At 56.6% G+C, this 15,973-nt stretch overlaps 5 protein-coding genes across 5 annotated transcripts; 4 read left to right on the top strand and 1 right to left on the bottom strand.

Moving 5' to 3' along the window:
* The first annotated feature begins 473 nt into the window (after positions 1 to 473).
* SODALDRAFT_184900 (nuclear distribution protein nude) lies at positions 474 to 2,826 on the top strand. The gene is made up of 2 exons (XM_028607086.1): positions 474 to 843; positions 954 to 2,826. The coding sequence occupies exons 1-2, from the start codon at positions 616 to 618 to the stop codon at positions 2,571 to 2,573; spliced, it is 1,848 nt and encodes a 615-aa protein (XP_028466060.1). The 5' UTR covers positions 474 to 615; the 3' UTR covers positions 2,574 to 2,826.
* Positions 2,827 to 3,511: 685 nt separating this feature from the next.
* On the top strand, positions 3,512 to 4,251 carry SODALDRAFT_334017 (hypothetical protein). The gene has a single exon (XM_028612117.1). It carries the CDS (start codon positions 3,951 to 3,953, stop codon positions 4,233 to 4,235), a length of 285 nt encoding a protein of 94 aa, XP_028466061.1. The 5' UTR covers positions 3,512 to 3,950; the 3' UTR covers positions 4,236 to 4,251.
* A 297-nt stretch (positions 4,252 to 4,548) lies between these two features.
* On the bottom strand, positions 4,549 to 6,683 carry SODALDRAFT_379450 (hypothetical protein; the record flags this gene model as incomplete). Its single annotated transcript, XM_028615043.1, has 8 exons — positions 4,549 to 4,641; positions 4,712 to 4,779; positions 4,865 to 5,017; positions 5,427 to 5,603; positions 5,665 to 5,756; positions 5,832 to 5,991; positions 6,145 to 6,224; positions 6,475 to 6,683. The coding sequence occupies 8 exons, from the start codon at positions 6,681 to 6,683 to the stop codon at positions 4,549 to 4,551; spliced, it is 1,032 nt and encodes a 343-aa protein (XP_028466062.1).
* A 992-nt stretch (positions 6,684 to 7,675) lies between these two features.
* SODALDRAFT_184952 (hypothetical protein) lies at positions 7,676 to 8,611 on the top strand. The gene is made up of 2 exons (XM_028607087.1): positions 7,676 to 8,067; positions 8,285 to 8,611. Exons 1-2 carry the CDS (start codon positions 7,758 to 7,760, stop codon positions 8,461 to 8,463), a joined length of 489 nt encoding a protein of 162 aa, XP_028466063.1. The 5' UTR covers positions 7,676 to 7,757; the 3' UTR covers positions 8,464 to 8,611.
* A 147-nt stretch (positions 8,612 to 8,758) lies between these two features.
* On the top strand, positions 8,759 to 15,840 carry SODALDRAFT_279122 (acetyl-CoA carboxylase; the record flags this gene model as incomplete). The annotated part of the gene is made up of 4 exons (XM_028608154.1): positions 8,759 to 8,947; positions 9,025 to 9,290; positions 9,379 to 14,225; positions 14,315 to 15,840. 4 exons carry the CDS (start codon positions 8,759 to 8,761, stop codon positions 15,838 to 15,840), a joined length of 6,828 nt encoding a protein of 2,275 aa, XP_028466064.1.
* Between the last annotated feature and the right edge of the window lie 133 nt (positions 15,841 to 15,973).

Below are 15,973 nucleotides of genomic sequence, written 5' to 3' on the forward strand. Positions count from 1 at the left end.
ACTGCGCCCTTCGACAAACGGGTGCCTAGGTAAGTCACAAAGGTAAGTCTGTCGCCAAACGACCCTAGGAACGACCGACGCCAACAATCACGCCGTTGCCCGACTGTCGCTTGAACTGTCGGAGTGTCGCTCGACAGTAACAAATCGGCGATAGAACCAGACGGGAGAAAGAAGAAAGCGAACCGACAAGGATCAACTTCTTGTCGCTAACCCGTCTTTTCCGAGACCTTCCATCTATTCCTCTCGAAGACTGTTCTGCCTGCAAACGGCTGTAGTCCGGGAAAGAGGAGTCACAAACACAATCACGAAACCACCGCCCACGACCTACCATTCACACCGCCCCCGCAACACACATTCGCGACGGCATTTACGATCCTTTCCTTTGACGACGTTTCCTTTGTACGAAATAAGCGACTCTTAATACTACCTTTTTCTTTTTATTTTTTTATTTTCCCCTCCGACTTGCATAACCATCGGCGTCCGTCTCTTCCTGTGTCACCGCTCAGCTTCACATGCTACCGCGACCGTAACTGGACGAGAGTGCCTCTTGCCTCGGCACCGCATACCTAGTGACGCAATTCGAAGGCAATCAAGAACAACATCAGATAATTCACCATGACGGAACCCCCATCATCACCTCCTGGCGATATGGCCAATGCCGAGGATGCTCTGTCCTGGTACAAGTCGCAATACGAGGTGCTTGAGCAGGAGCTAGCCGAGTTCCGGGAATCCAGCAAGGAATTGGAACAGGAACTCGAGAAGGACATCGAACAGGTAGAGAAGAGAGAGCGAGCCTACCAGCAAAAGGCTGAGAGTCTTTCCTTCGAGGTAGAAGAGTGGAAGGTATTTGCCCCGTCCACCCGCCCGCCTGCGTGACTGCTGCATCGCCGCTGAGCCGACGTTCACCTCGTAAAAACCCACCATAACTGACTTGACCCCCTCCCTCCCCACAGACGAAATACAAGCAGTCCAAGGCGGAGGCCAACGCTGCGCAAAACGCCCTGGAGAAAGAGATCACCAACTTGCGCGAAGCCAATCGCGCGCTGACCCTCAAGCTGCGTGATATCGAGGTTGCCAACGATGATATTGAACGACAGGCCCGCCACACCACCTCATCCCTCGAGGACCTCGAATCGAAATACAATGTCGCCATCGAGCGAGGCGTCATGATGGAGGAGGAGATCAAGATCGCCGACAAGGAACGCGAAGCACTGCGCATTGAGAGCCAGCGGTTGCGCGAGGAGCTCTCCGACCTCAAGATCGAGGCGGACCTGCTTCAAGACAAACTCAAGAAACAGGAGGCCCGGCATCTTTCCGCCGTCTCCACCGATCTCTCTGCCCTCGGCTCTCCGACTTTCGACGAGAAGACCGTTGCCAGCTCCCCCACCTCGGTCGCCAGCTCTCCCCTCATCACCACCCCTCCCGACGCCGCTCCTTTGTGCTCCAAGTCGCCTCACGATCTCCGCAGCCCACCTTCTCCGCCCATGTCCGACGCCTCTGCTCATGCCGCCACCCATGCGCCTGCGCCTATGCCCACCCCGATGCCGGCGACCAGGAAGTCGATTTCCTCCAAGACTCCGGCCCCGCTCACCCGCAAGTCGCGCCTCCCATCGGCCGACCACAGCATCACCCCCAAGCCAAGGTCCCTGACTGCGTCCAGCTCAGGCAAGCCTCCCGGTCGCACCGTGGCCGCCACCCGCACTCCGGCCCCGCGCACCGCCGCCCGTACCAATACCAACACGCACCGCATTCCTGCCTCCAACTCCCTCACCCATATCCGCAGCCTCACCGCCCAGATGCAACGTCTCGAGGCTCGTGTCCAATCAGCTCGCTCCAAGCTGCCTGCCCCGATCCACACGCCACCGCGATATTCCCCGCGGTCCTCCGTCAATGGAGCCCACCAAGTGCCTTCGACGGTTACGATCCGTTCTCGCAAGCGTACTGTCGGCTCTACCGCACCATCGTCCGTAGCCGGCGACGAGACCACGCCTACCAACCACCGCAGCTCCATCCAGGGCACCGCAACCACGAACCCCTCCCGCCACGTGTCCCGGCCAAGTATATCGGGCGTCAGTCGCCTCTCCTTCGGACCTCTTCCCAACCGAAACCCCTGCAATGCCGACTCGGACCCCCCGTCGATCTCCCGGCCCAGCTCGCGAGCTAGCATCTCGTCGTACGCCCGGCCAGCGAGTCGCACGGAAATGGTGCCGCCTCCTCGCCCGGCGAGCCGCACCAGTCTTTCTGGCCGCCGCACACCTCTGGGTCGTCCGCGAAGCTCCATCGGCATGCACGGTTACTCGAACAGCATCACCCATGCGGATATAGACGAGGCCTACGAGGATGCGCTGGCGAACGGCCTGCGGACGCCGAGCCGCAGGGGCACCTATTCGCGTTACGAGGCGGAGGCGAGCGTTAGCGGCATTCCCCAACCCACAAGCGCGATCCCGGTACCCGGGAGGAGGCAGAGCGGCGGGTCCGTGGTGACGAGGCGGACGAGCAACGGCGTCGACCTGCGAGCGTCGTCCAGGAGATCAAACGTCGGCTCGGATCTACTCGAGGAGGAGACGTATTAAGTCGCAAGAGAGAAAAATATGCGGCGCTTTTGATGATACCCGAGAAGAACACACACACACACACACACACAGAGAGAGAGAGAGAGAGGGGAGGCTTGGCCGGGAGATTACGATAACGAATCTTTTGCGAGGCTTTTCCACCCGGAGGAGAACACGGACATTCTGCACTTACTGCACCCACCCCATTACTTCACCTGCGGCGTGTTTTTGGAGGGTGGCACGCTCAGATGTATCTATTGCTTAACACACCCTCCTATCATTTCCTTTGTCACTCCATTCCTCTACCTTATTTGATGACCACGGCGACGGGAGAGGGGTGTTGGAAAGGGAACAATCTCCATGGCTCTGGGGCTTGCATAGTTCAGGAGGAGTATGACGGTGGGCAATGACTTTCCGGTTTTTCTGATCTTGGGATCCCGTTTTGTCTTGGTTGTTTTTCTGGTTGTTCATCCTCCCTCTCTACTCTGGAAAAGGTTGATCCTGTCTTTTGCCCCCCCCCCTTCAGATGATTCCCAGATTCGCCAGCTTTTACACTTATTACCTGCCCCTACCTTATTCCTCCCTTTGCCTGTGCTCAAGGCTCGATCCTGGGCAGGCATTGATACCGCACCTCATAACCATATACATAGCGTCGTCCCCCTTTTACCCACCACCTAGCCTAGTTACACAGATGGACGCCGTTTCTTACGGAGCCTGCGCTTCAGAATACGAGCAGTAAGCTGAATAGCCCCGAGAATATACCCTCATTGTTATTTTCTTCCTTGCTATCCCGTAGATGCGAAATACTTTGAGGCTTTAACGGAGACAGCGGGATTGCTGCACTGCCATCGAATCTACGTAATCCCTTACTTCTGACGGGGAAGTTCGAGGAACAAGGCAAGTGTTCGCAAGCTTTGTCGAAGGCTTGGAATCCCTTTTGAATCCCGCCACCGCTCCAAGTTTACTTTCGTATATATTTTTCGTATATAAGGTACGTGCCAATTCACGCCACGCCGGAAACCCCAGAGTCCGTTCCTTCGTATAATCGTATTCGTCGTCAGACCATCAGGCGGCGCAAGTTCGAGACAGAACCCGAACGCAAAGCCCTTCCATATGTCAAGGGATCGTTACCGAGATAGATTTATACTTTTAACTTTACGATGGTGAAGGCTCGGGAGTTTGAAATATAAAAAGGGAGCTCCCTCACTCGCATCCGCCCCGGACCGCCCGTTCCAGTTTCTTCCCCAGAGACCAAAAAATCCAAGACACTCGATACGCTCGAATCAAAACCATATATCATCATCTCTCTTTTCACCCCTGCTGTCTCTCGTCTTTCCCAGAACACCTTACCTTTGAAAGCAAACAAACCCGTCCAACCCAAAAAAAAAAAAATCCAAAATGCGCAATTATCTCTACCTCGCATTCGTCTCCGCCCTCATTGCCGCGCACGGGGCCCTGGCGCAGGATGGAACGCTTTACGAAATCATCAACGGGATTCGGCTTCTCGACGGTCAGGCATCGAGCGACAAGGCGAAGTACTGGAAGGCGACGGAGGAGGAGATCTACGACAGACCGAGGACGTGGGATCCTGAGAAAGAAGAACCTGTGCCACTAAAGCGGCCGTATGAGGGGTCTGAGAACACTGACTGGTCACGCAGGAGGGGCGGGGTGGATCCCGCATAGGGTGTAGGTCAGAGCTTGGTCGGAGACTCAGAGGTGAAAAACTGTCAACATAAGGTACTGCTGACAGAGTGGTCATGATAAATAGCAGTGCTAGACAGGGTAGTTGAATTGATGAATGTACGAAGTAAGGTACCTTATTTATGTTGTGACCGTATGTACGTTGTACCTGGACTCGACGAGCCCTCGCTTTATTATGGAGTTTGCAAGTTAAAAAGGAACATGTGTCATGGCCCCCTCGTTTACGGACTCGATACCTTAGTACACGTGTAGACCGTTCCGGCGCCGCAATCCTTCCTTCCCTATGTTCTGTTATTCAGGCACGGCCGACGGGAGATGAATCGGGTTGATGGATTGATTCTAGTGGGCCATCGGGTCTTTGACCGAGCGACTCGATCGATGCAGGTTCCTGGCATTGTCGAATTAGGAGGACAGATTTAGGGGAGCATGTCCTTCTGATGGGTTTCGCGTTCACCAACTTGGAAGACCACCCCCAAGTCGCCCCACGGCCTCGAGGTGCCAAGGTTATATTTACGAAAGATCACGGCTGGACATGAGTGAGTAATTACGGATTGATTACAGGAGAGATCAAGGCCCCTGGATATACGTTGACCCATTTGTTGATTGCCAACCTCCCGGCGACGGGGTGCATGTCATCCTGCCGAACCCTCCGGCGGCATCCAGGCCCCTCTTCTTGCCGAATTCGTTTTGTATTTCGGAGGCCGAAATGTTCAGAGTCCGAAGAGGGGCAAGAGGAGGACGAGAAGGACGAGGAGGATAGGAGACTCGCATTGTGATTCGAGGAAGGTCAGGTAAGCACTGCAGTAATTAGGCGCCTCATACTTAATTTAGTCGCTGATGGCGATGCACGTAAGCCGGAGGGGCAGAAAACGGACAGGAGGATTCAACTACACAAGTACCTTACCCTAAGGTAGGTCCTTAGGTAATAATTCCTTCGGAGGAACGGACGGATGATGTACGAAGAACCTGATTACTGACTAAGCCCGAAAAGAATATGGGGACAATATCAGGTACCAGCACTGGACGTGGGTGATAAGACACTGATTCATTACCAACGAATACTTTGAAGAACTATTGGCAGGCTTATTGACGCAAGCAAATGTCTTGTGGTGAATATGTAGGGTCACTCGTCGTTATTTCGTATTCCGTAGTACGAATTATGAGATAACACACCACAGATGACTGAGCGAGGCTCCGCTGATGGACGGACAAGTCGTTGGGGGAGGAGTTGGGGGCCTGAAATTGGTGGGTATGCCAGAAAGCGAAGGGCCCACATGTTTTGGACCAGAGACCGCACGTGCCGATAGGTGGGGCAGGACGCCCAGGGCGACCAAACAAACGTCTCAGTTTCTGGCTTCCCAGTCAGACCCAGGGCTCTTGGCCCAACTTTTTTTTCTTGGGCCCCCAAGACCCCAAGAGCTCAATTGTTGGGGGAACGAGCAGTTGGACAATTTGCTGCTCCCTGTCAAGCCCTTCCTATGCTCCTCGACCATTCTCTCGTTTCTTGGGCATGGGCATGGGCAGGGTACGTTGTCTCACGATCAAAAAAAAAAAAAGCCCTCTTCGATTCTCTTCCACGACTGTGAGCTGCGAGGGATACGTTGGGTGATAGGATACCAACAAATGCAGGGGAACGGAGTACGGAGGAGAAATGCCACGGCAGTCGGGTACGGCGACGACATGCGGAGACTAGTCTCAATTAGGATGTTGCAAAGGCCCTGGGAGAACTCGGGGTACGCTCAGTGCAGGTTGAGAATGTTCGACATTTATTAATGCGCACGGAGTAGAGACGGGCAGACGAAGAGCAGAAGAGAGATGGGTAGGAAAGTCTTTGGTTCGGACGCGGAAGGGCAGGCAAGGTCTTTATAGATCTCTCGGAGTCCTCGTCGACATGGGTGTAACCTGAGGTTTCGCGTGGCAGTTGCGGCTCGTGAGAGAAAGTGGCCTGATTTCTCCATGCCAAGGGTCGATCTGGTGTTGACGGTGTGTAGGTACGTTAGTAGGAGGTAGACCGAATTTGGAATCGCCGGAAACGAAGTACGAAGTAAGACTCGATGGAGCTGGTATAAAAGGAAACGATGAATAAGACCGACGGAATGTCAAGACTGGCCTACAGATGTTTGAACTCGCCTGGATAAGGTATCCATCTAAGGTACCTTGGGCACCGTACGTTACATCACCTTAGGTAGATATCTTGCATATGGTTGTTCCTACTCCCAACTTCGTATGCGCTAGGCCTCCGGATTCTCGGTACAAGCTCCTAATGACGCCTTGACTCATTGTTCTTGCAGGATGATAAATGTGATGTTGCAAGTCGCGGTCACGCTCACTCGCAAAGTTAGGTGACTTCAGGTAAGGTAGTAGGTACGTGATACCCATGATGCTAAATGTGACCGTAGGAACAGAAGAAGGCGCAAGGCCAAGGCCCATGCATGGAAGGAAAGGGAAGAGGAGTGGAAGGAGAGGACACCTTAGGAAGGCACAGCCCAGAGTTTGCCGTACCACGTCCGCGTTCGCAACGAACAACGAAGAGTCATTGGTTAAGCTGGCCAGGTACAAATAGCAGTGTACGGATCTCGGCATGGCAGGTACAATGTATGTACATACAGTTGTATCCAACTCGGTACGGTAGGTAAGGTACCTTTAGGTAGTATACAACGGTAGGCCGGCCCTCGCGGATCTTCCACCCAAGGAACAAGAACGCCAGTCCGAATGTGGAGATCCAAGGTATCCATACAACGTACCTTACTCGTGCTGCGACTTCACCTCTCAGCAGTCTGTTACGGTGTCGAACCGTGCATCACGAGCCGCCCAGCTGTCCACCAGGTCCCGTGTTGTAACTTGTAAGCCTTGATGCGACCGGCAAAAAGCGGCATCGTACTACGGAGTACCTACTCAGTGAGTCCAACCCAGCAGCTCCTCCCCCGTTTCTCCCGCGAATCCCATACCGTTAGCCGTCGGAGAACAACTGTCATTGGCATCGCTTACCCTCCAACACCCAGCCAGCAATAGTATCATCAAATTAAGTCGTCGTCGCAGAATAGACGCTTACTACATATACCGCCGTCCTCCCTCTAGCATCCCTCTGTGCACCCTTGATTTCTTTTCCCTCCGATCTCTCCTCTTCGCTCGCCTCTTAGACGTCCCCCCCAGGTTCCCCGTTGTGTTGTACCACCGACCGACCCTCCTCTGTTGTCCTTGTCCTGCAGTGCAAAGCGTCTTACTTTTACATTTCGAATCGTCTTCGTTTCGCGCATTTTACAGAATAACCTGCTTCGATATATCTATCGCAGAAGACGGCCACCTTGACGAGCAACGAACCCGACGAATAGACAGATTTCCACCTCACAAAAGAACCGGACTACTTTCAAGATAACAAGCAATCAACCCGACGTCGGCTGAAAGGTATAGATTACGCAGATTTGAGCTTGTTGTTCTGTCCGATTCTGTATTCTCGCCCGCCCGCCTGCAGTTACCGAATCCTCCCGTGCCGCGCCTCGACGGATGTTGCTCTTACTGATTTGCGGGCCCACGCTCTTCCTCTCTTCCCAGGTCTCCACCTTCATCACCATCGCTCCAATCCCGGGAGCCGAACACAGAAGAAACACGGAGTACGGATACAACGCGCAAAAAGTCCAGCGAGGACGAAAGATAAAGAGAAACCCGACCTCCGAAACTCTTTACCATCCATCCGACCGACTGCGTTTTCCCAATTCTAAGCTCGAAAAAAAAGAAAAGAAAAAATCGACCGCCCATCGGCACTCGATACGTTCCCAGAGAAACTACAGAGAGACTACGCTATTTATTTTTGTTGGTATGTCAATATTTTTGCTCCATCTGGGCCCCTCCAGCCGGTGCCCCGTCCTCCCGCTCCGTCTCTTGGTCCCCACGACCGACGAAACCAAAGGGAGATCTGTGGCCCCCTGTGACGTGACAACCCCTGGCTCCTCACCAATGGGCATAAGGATTGGGACCCCCCGTTGTTCTCTCACCACACACCCCCCCTTCTAACCCCCCCGACACCCCCTTAGCGTCCCGTCTCGGCCTTCCCCAACAAGAATTCGGTATTTTGAGATGGAAACTTTCCGCTAACTATTCATTACCCCCCGATCCAGGTCCTAGGTCCGTCCCTTTTTTTGTTCTATTTCCCCTCCCTTCTTCTTCCCTTCAACCTGACAACTACTCATCCTCCCTTGACATTACCTCCTGAGCCGCTCTCGCATCGCCCGACTCCTTCTCTTTTCCAGTAGCTTGTCGATTCTAACTCCCGACTCTTGCTTCTTTACAGATACCCCTTTTTATTCCGAGTCCGTGGCGAGGCGACGACCGACTCTTCTCTGAACTCCTGCCGACTACCTGCCGCGGCAGTTCTCTCCCTCCTCCGCCATTCTCCCCTCCCGTGGGCTCCGTCTCTTGCCGTCACCCTCACATTCATGACGGTAACCTTCTAGATACCCGCGTCACTCTTCACGCATTCTCCTCCGTCTTCACATAATATCGTCAGCATGGCACAAACCAGGGGCCAAGCCAATGGCACGAGCCACGTCGTTCCACATATGAACGGCAAGGCTTCGTACGCCGAGAAACACAAGATTGCCGACCATTTTATCGGTGGCAACAACCTGGCCAATGCTCCGGCCTCGAAGGTCAAGGACTTTGTGGCTGCGCACGATGGTCACACCGTAATCACAAATGTGCGCCCCTTTTCCCCCTCCCCGAGCCCTGACAGATCCGAGTTGGACGCGCCGCAACCATACTGACCATTCCACAGGTCCTCATCGCCAACAACGGTATCGCTGCCGTAAAGGAGATTCGATCTGTGCGGAAATGGGCTTACGAGACATTCGGCGATGAGAAGGCCATTCAATTCACTGTCATGGCCACACCGGAGGATCTGGCAGCCAACGCTGATTACATCCGCATGGCCGACCACTACGTTGAGGTCCCAGGAGGCACAAACAACCACAACTATGCCAATGTCGAGCTCATCGTTGACATTGCCGAGCGGATGAATGTCCACGCCGTATGGGCTGGCTGGTACGTCTCTTCCCATCTGGGCCCCTTAGGATCGCCTCCCTCCCCCCTCTCTCGACAGCTCGAGCTAATCGCTGCTTCCTCATCATAGGGGTCACGCCTCCGAGAATCCTAAGCTTCCCGAATCCCTCGCCGCTTCTCCCAAGAAGATCGTCTTCATTGGCCCTCCCGGCTCTGCGATGCGCTCTCTGGGTGATAAGATCTCCTCCACAATCGTCGCCCAGCACGCTGAAGTGCCGTGCATTCCTTGGTCGGGAACCGGCGTCGACGAAGTGGACGTTGACGACCAGGGGATTGTTACCGTCTCCGACGGGGTCTACGCCAAGGGCTGTGTGACCTCGTGGCAGGAGGGTCTTGAACGCGCCAGGGAGATTGGGTTCCCCGTCATGGTCAAGGCGTCCGAGGGCGGTGGCGGTAAGGGCATCCGAAAGGTCGTGTCCGAGGAGAACTTTGAGCAGCTGTACAAGGCTGCTGCCAGCGAGATTCCCGGCTCTCCCATCTTCATCATGAAGCTGGCCGGCAACGCGAGACATTTGGAGGTCCAGCTCCTTGCTGATCAGTACGGCAACAACATCTCCCTCTTCGGCCGTGACTGTTCCGTGCAGCGCCGTCACCAGAAGATCATCGAGGAAGCGCCCGTCACCATCGCCAAGGACGAGACCTTCAAGGCCATGGAGGAGGCCGCCGTCCGCCTGGGCAAGCTGGTCGGCTACGTCTCTGCCGGTACCGTCGAGTATCTCTACTCCCACGCCGAGGACAAGTTCTACTTCCTCGAACTCAACCCGCGTCTGCAAGTCGAGCACCCTACCACCGAGATGGTCAGCGGTGTGAACTTGCCCGCCGCCCAGCTTCAAGTCGCCATGGGCATTCCTCTCCACAGGATCCGCGACATCAGGTTGCTCTACGGCGTGGACCCCAAGACCGCCACTGAGATTGACTTCGAGTTCAAGAACCCCGAGAGCGAGAAGACCCAGCGGCGCCCGCGCCCCAAGGGCCATACCACCGCCTGCCGTATTACTTCCGAGGATCCCGGCGAGGGCTTCAAGCCGTCGAACGGGGTGATGCACGACCTGAACTTCAGGAGTAGCTCCAACGTATGGGGTTACTTCTCCGTCAGTTCCGCCTCGAGTATCCACAGCTTCTCCGATTCGCAGTTCGGTCACATCTTCGCCTACGGAGAGAACCGCTCGGCATCGCGGAAACACATGGTCGTCGCCCTCAAGGAGCTCAGCATTCGTGGTGATTTCCGAACCACTGTCGAGTACCTGATCAAGCTCCTCGAGACGGAGGCTTTTGAGGACAACACCATCACCACCGGCTGGCTGGACGAGCTCATCACCAAGAAGCTCACCGCCGAACGGCCCGATCCCATGCTTGCCGTTGTCTGCGGTGCCATCACCAAGGCTCATATTGCCAGTGAGGGCTGCATGGCCGAGTACCGTAAGAGCTTGGACAAGGGCCAAGTTCCCTCCAAGGACATCCTGAAGACCGTTTTCACCGTCGACTTCATCTACGAAGGTTTCCGCTACAAGTTCACTGCTACCCGCGCCAGCAGCGACAGCTACCACCTCTTCATCAACGGGTCCAAGTGTTCTGTCGGCGTTCGCGCTCTCAGCGATGGTGGTCTCCTCATCCTGCTGGACGGCCGTAGTCACAGTGTCTACTGGAAGGAGGAAGTCGGTGCGACCCGCGTGTCCGTCGATGGCAAGACCTGCCTTCTCGAACAGGAGAACGACCCCACCCAGCTGAGGACCCCCAGTCCCGGCAAGCTCGTCAAGTACCTCGTCGATAACGGCGAGCACGTCAAGGCCGGCCAGAGCTTTGCCGAGGTGGAAGTCATGAAGATGTACATGCCCCTCGTCGCTACCGAGGATGGTATCGTCCAGCTCATCAAGCAGCCCGGCTCTACCCTCGAGGCAGGTGACATTCTGGGCATCTTGGCCCTCGACGACCCCAGCCGTGTCAAGCAGGCCCAGCCCTTTGTTGCCCAGCTCCCCGTCTACGGCGAACCCGTGGCCGTTGGCACCAAGCCTGCTCAGCGTTTCTCCGTCCTCTACGGCATTCTCAAGAACATCCTGCTGGGCTACGACAACTCGGTCATCATGGCGCCCACTCTGAAGGAGCTCATCGGGGTCCTTCGCAACCCAGAACTGCCTTACAGCGAGTGGAACGCCCAATTCGCTGCTATGCATTCGCGCATGCCCAACAAGCTCGACGCGCAACTGGCCCAGATCGTCGAGCGCTCCAAGGCTCGTCAGTCTGACTTCCCGGCGAAGTCGCTTGCCAAGGCTTTCCAAAAGTTCATTGACGAGAATGTCGCCAGCGGTGACGCTGAGCTCCTCAAGACCACACTTTCGCCCCTGACGGCCGTCATTGAAGCCTATATCGACGGTCAGAAGACACACGAGCTCAACATCATTGGAAGCCTGCTCGACATGTACACTGAGACGGAGAAGGTCTTCACCGGCCCCGGCCAGCAAGAAGACAGTGTTATACTGAAGCTGCGTGAGCAGAACAAGGACGACGCCTCCAAAGTTGTGCAGACTGTCCTGTCCCACAGCCGCGTCAATGCCAAGAGCTCGCTGATTCTTGCGATTCTCGAGGAGTACCGTCCCAACAACAAGCCCAACGTTGGAAATATCGGCAAGCATCTCCTTGGCAGCCTACGGGCCTTGGCCGAGCTGCAATCCTCCCGCGCCACGTCCAAGGTTTCGCTCAAGGCTCGTGAGATCATGATCCAATTGTCCATGCCTTCTCTCGAGGAGCGTACGAGCCAGATGGAGCATATCCTCAAGTCTTCCGTGGTCGAGTCACGGTACGGCGAAGCTGCCTTCGAGCATCGTCAGCCCAACCTCGACGTCATCAAGGAAGTCGTCGACTCGAAGTACACTGTCTTTGACGTCCTTTCGCTCTTCTTCTCCCACGACGATCCTTGGGTCGGCATTGCCGCTCTCGAAGTCTACCTCCGGAGGGCCTACAGGGCTTACGTCCTCGAGGATGTGCAATACCACTGCGATGAGTCTGATAATCCTCTGTTCTGCTCCTGGGACTTTACCATGGGCAAGTTCGGCGAGGGCGAGTTTGGTCTGGCCCTTCAGTCGGCCGCGCCCTCCGCTGCCGCCACCCCTAGCGGACAGGATTTCAAGCGGATTGCCTCGCTCAGCGACATGTCCTACTTCACCGCCAGGGTGAAGGGAGAGCCGTCTCGCAAGGGTGTCATCGCTCCCTGTAAGTACATCGACGAGGCTGAGGACATCCTCTCCAGGGCCATCGAGACCCTCCCTCTCCAAGGACAGAAGAAGGGCGGCGCCGGTCTCATCCCCGACCTCTCTGGGAAGCGGAAGCTGCTCGGAGGGAAGCCGTCGGCCGAGGAGCTGATGCACGTTGTCAACATTGCCATCCGCGACTCGGAGAGCCGCAACGACGACGAGATCCTCACTCGCCTCCGACCCATTATCGAAAGCGCCAAGGATGATCTGCTCGCCCGTCGCGTCCGCCGCGTCACCTTCATCTGCGGCCACAATGACGGCTCGTACCCTGGCCACTACACCTTCCGTGGCCCCGAGTACACGGAGGATGACAGCATCCGGCACAGCGAGCCTGCTCTCGCCTTCCAGCTTGAACTGCACCGCCTCTCCAAGTTCAACATCAAGCCCGTCTTCACCGAGAACAAGAACATCCACGTGTACGAGGGCGTCGGCAAGGCCGTCGATTCCGATAAGCGTTACTTCACCCGTGCGGTGATCCGACCTGGTCGGCTGCGCGACGAGATCCCGACCTCGGAGTATCTCATCTCCGAGGCAGACCGCGTCGTGAACGACATCTTCGATGCGCTGGAGATCATCGGGAACAACAACTCGGATCTGAACCAGGTCTTTATCAACTTCACCCCGGTCTTCCAGCTGCAGCCCTCCGAGGTGGAGAGGAGTCTGCAAGGTTTCCTGGACCGCTTCGGCCCTCGCGCTTGGCGCCTGCGTGTCTCGCAGGTCGAGATTCGCATCATCTGCACGGACCCCCAGACCGGGCTGCCCTGTCCCCTGCGCGTCATCATCACCAACACGTCGGGCTTCGTCGTCGAGGTGGACATCTACGCGGAGCGCAAGACGGAGAAGGGCGACTGGGTCTTCCACAGCATCGGGGGCACGAACGAGAAGGGCCCGATGCATCTCATGCCCACCAGCACCCCTTACCCGACCAAGAACTGGCTGCAACCCAAGCGCTACAAGGCCCATCTCATGGGCACCCAGTACGTCTACGATTTTCCCGAGCTGTTCCGCCAGGCCATCCAGAACACGTGGACGACGGCTATCCGGAAGATCGGCCCCCAGGTGGCCCAGCAACAGCCCAAGGCAGGCGAGTGCCTGACCTACTCGGAGCTCGTCCTCGACGACAAGGACAACCTCGCCGAGGTCAATCGCGAGCCGGGCACCAACTCCTGCGGCATGGTCGGGTGGATCTTCACCGCCAAGACGCCCGAGTACCCCAAGGGCCGCAGGTTCATCGTTGTGGCCAACGACATCACCTACCTGATCGGCTCGTTCGGGCCCCAGGAAGACCATTACTTCAACAAGTGCACCGAGCTGGCTCGCAAGCTTGGCATCCCGCGCATCTACCTGTCTGCCAACTCGGGTGCTCGTCTCGGCGTCGCGGACGAGCTCATCCCCTATTTCAAGGCCGCCTGGAACGACCCTGAGAAGCAGGATGCCGGTTTCAAGTACCTCTACTTGGACGCCAAGGCCAAGGAGAAGTTCGACACCGCCGTCATCACCGAGGAGATTGAGGAGGATGGTGAGAAGCGTCACAAGATTGTCACCATCGTCGGCACGCAAGACGGGCTCGGTGTTGAGTGTCTGCGGGGCTCTGGCCTCATTGCTGGTGCCACCAGCCGTGCGTACAACGACATCTTCACCGTCACCCTCGTCACCTGCCGTTCAGTTGGTAAGTAGTTGCATGCATAAGAAGCTTGGAGAAAGTCCACACTCCTGCCTCAAAGTTCCTGTTGACTGACTTGTCTGTTTGATACTTAGGCATTGGTGCCTATCTGGTCCGCCTTGGCCAGCGTGCGGTGCAGATTGAGGGCCAGCCTATCATTCTCACCGGTGCGCCCGCGCTGAACAACGTTCTTGGTCGCGAGATCTATACGTCCAACTTGCAGCTCGGCGGTACGCAAATCATGTACCGCAACGGTGTATCTCACATGACTGCCAACGACGACTTTGCTGGTGTCTCGAAGATTGTGGAGTGGTTGTCATTTATCCCCGAGAAGCGCGGCAGCCCGATCCCGGTAAGCCCAAGCGTCGATACCTGGGACCGCGAGGTCGTCTACGTTCCGCAGTCGAAGGAACCCCACGACGTGCGGTGGATGATTGGCGGCAAGACGGGAGACGACGGCAGCTTCGCGCCGGGCCTGTTTGACAAGGATTCGTTCGTCGAGACGCTCGGCGGGTGGGCCCGCACCGTGGTGGTGGGTCGCGCCCGTCTCGGCGGCATCCCCATGGGTGTGATCGCGGTGGAGACGCGCACCGTCGAGAACGTCATCCCTGCCGACCCTGCGAACCCCGACTCGATCGAGCAGGTGGTCCAGGAAGCCGGCGGTGTCTGGTATCCCAACTCGGCGTTCAAGACGGCGCAGGCTATCAACGACTTCAACAACGGCGAGCAGCTGCCGATGATGATCCTGGCCAACTGGCGCGGCTTCTCGGGTGGCCAGCGCGACATGTACAACGAGGTTCTCAAGTACGGTTCCTTCATTGTCGACGCGCTTGTCAAGTACGAGCAGCCCATCTTCGTGTACATCCCTCCGTTCGGTGAGCTGCGCGGTGGATCCTGGGTCGTCGTAGACCCCACCATCAACCCGACGGCCATGGAGATGTACGCCGACGTGGAGTCCCGCGGCGGTGTGCTCGAGCCCGAGGGCATCATCGGCATCAAGTACCGCAAGGAGAAGCAGCTCCAGACGATGGCGCGCTTGGACCCGGAATACGCGTCGCTTAAGAAGCAGATGCAGGCGGCCGACCTGACCAAGGAACAGGAGAACGAGCTCAAGGCGAAGATGACGGCTCGGGAGAAGCAGCTCCTGCCGGTGTACTCGCAGATCGCGGTCCAGTTTGCCGACCTGCACGACCGCGCCGGTCGCATGAAGGCCAAGGGCACGATCCGCGAGGTCCTCGAGTGGAAGAACGCCCGTCGGTTCTTCTACTGGCGTCTTCGCCGGCGTCTCAACGAGGAGTTTATGCTCCGGCGCATGTCGGCCACGCTGCTCTCGACGGCGGCGGCGTCGCCCGAGAGGCGGGCGGAGCACCTTCGTCTCCTCGAGTCGTGGTCGAACATCATCAACTTCAGCACGGCCGACCGCGAGGCTGCGGTGTGGTACGAGAGCAACCGCAAGGCCATCACGGACCGGATTGAGTCGTACAAGGCCGAGAGCCTGGCGGAGGAACTCGCGGCCTTGGTGCGCGACAATACCACCGCCGGCATGAGGGGTGTTCGTGAAGTCCTTCGGGTCATGCCGCCCGAGGAACGTGATCAGATTCTGAAATATCTCAGGGAATAGAAGTATAGAGGGAGAGGAAGAGAGGGGGGAGGGGGGGGATACTAAAGACGGGAGCGTTCGATGAAGCACACAATTGCATTGTTCTCGGAGATTCTTCGGGGGTGGTTGCATATGCTGGGATCTGCTTTTGCTT

The sequence above is a fragment of the Sodiomyces alkalinus genome (assembly GCF_003711515.1).
Source record: "Sodiomyces alkalinus F11 unplaced genomic scaffold SODALscaffold_6, whole genome shotgun sequence".
Classification (NCBI taxonomy): domain Eukaryota; kingdom Fungi; phylum Ascomycota; class Sordariomycetes; order Glomerellales; family Plectosphaerellaceae; genus Sodiomyces; species Sodiomyces alkalinus.

Coding starts and splice junctions, on each gene's coding strand:
- SODALDRAFT_184900 (XM_028607086.1), top strand. CDS start 616: ATGACGGAACCCCCATCATCACCTCCTGGCGATATGGCCAATGCCGAG. Junction 844..953: donor TCGAGGTAGAAGAGTGGAAG/GTATTTGCCCCG, acceptor CCCTCCCCACAG/ACGAAATACAAGCAGTCCAA.
- SODALDRAFT_334017 (XM_028612117.1), top strand. CDS start 3,951: ATGCGCAATTATCTCTACCTCGCATTCGTCTCCGCCCTCATTGCCGCG.
- SODALDRAFT_184952 (XM_028607087.1), top strand. CDS start 7,758: ATGTTGCTCTTACTGATTTGCGGGCCCACGCTCTTCCTCTCTTCCCAG. Junction 8,068..8,284: donor TACGCTATTTATTTTTGTTG/GTATGTCAATAT, acceptor ACACCCCCTTAG/CGTCCCGTCTCGGCCTTCCC.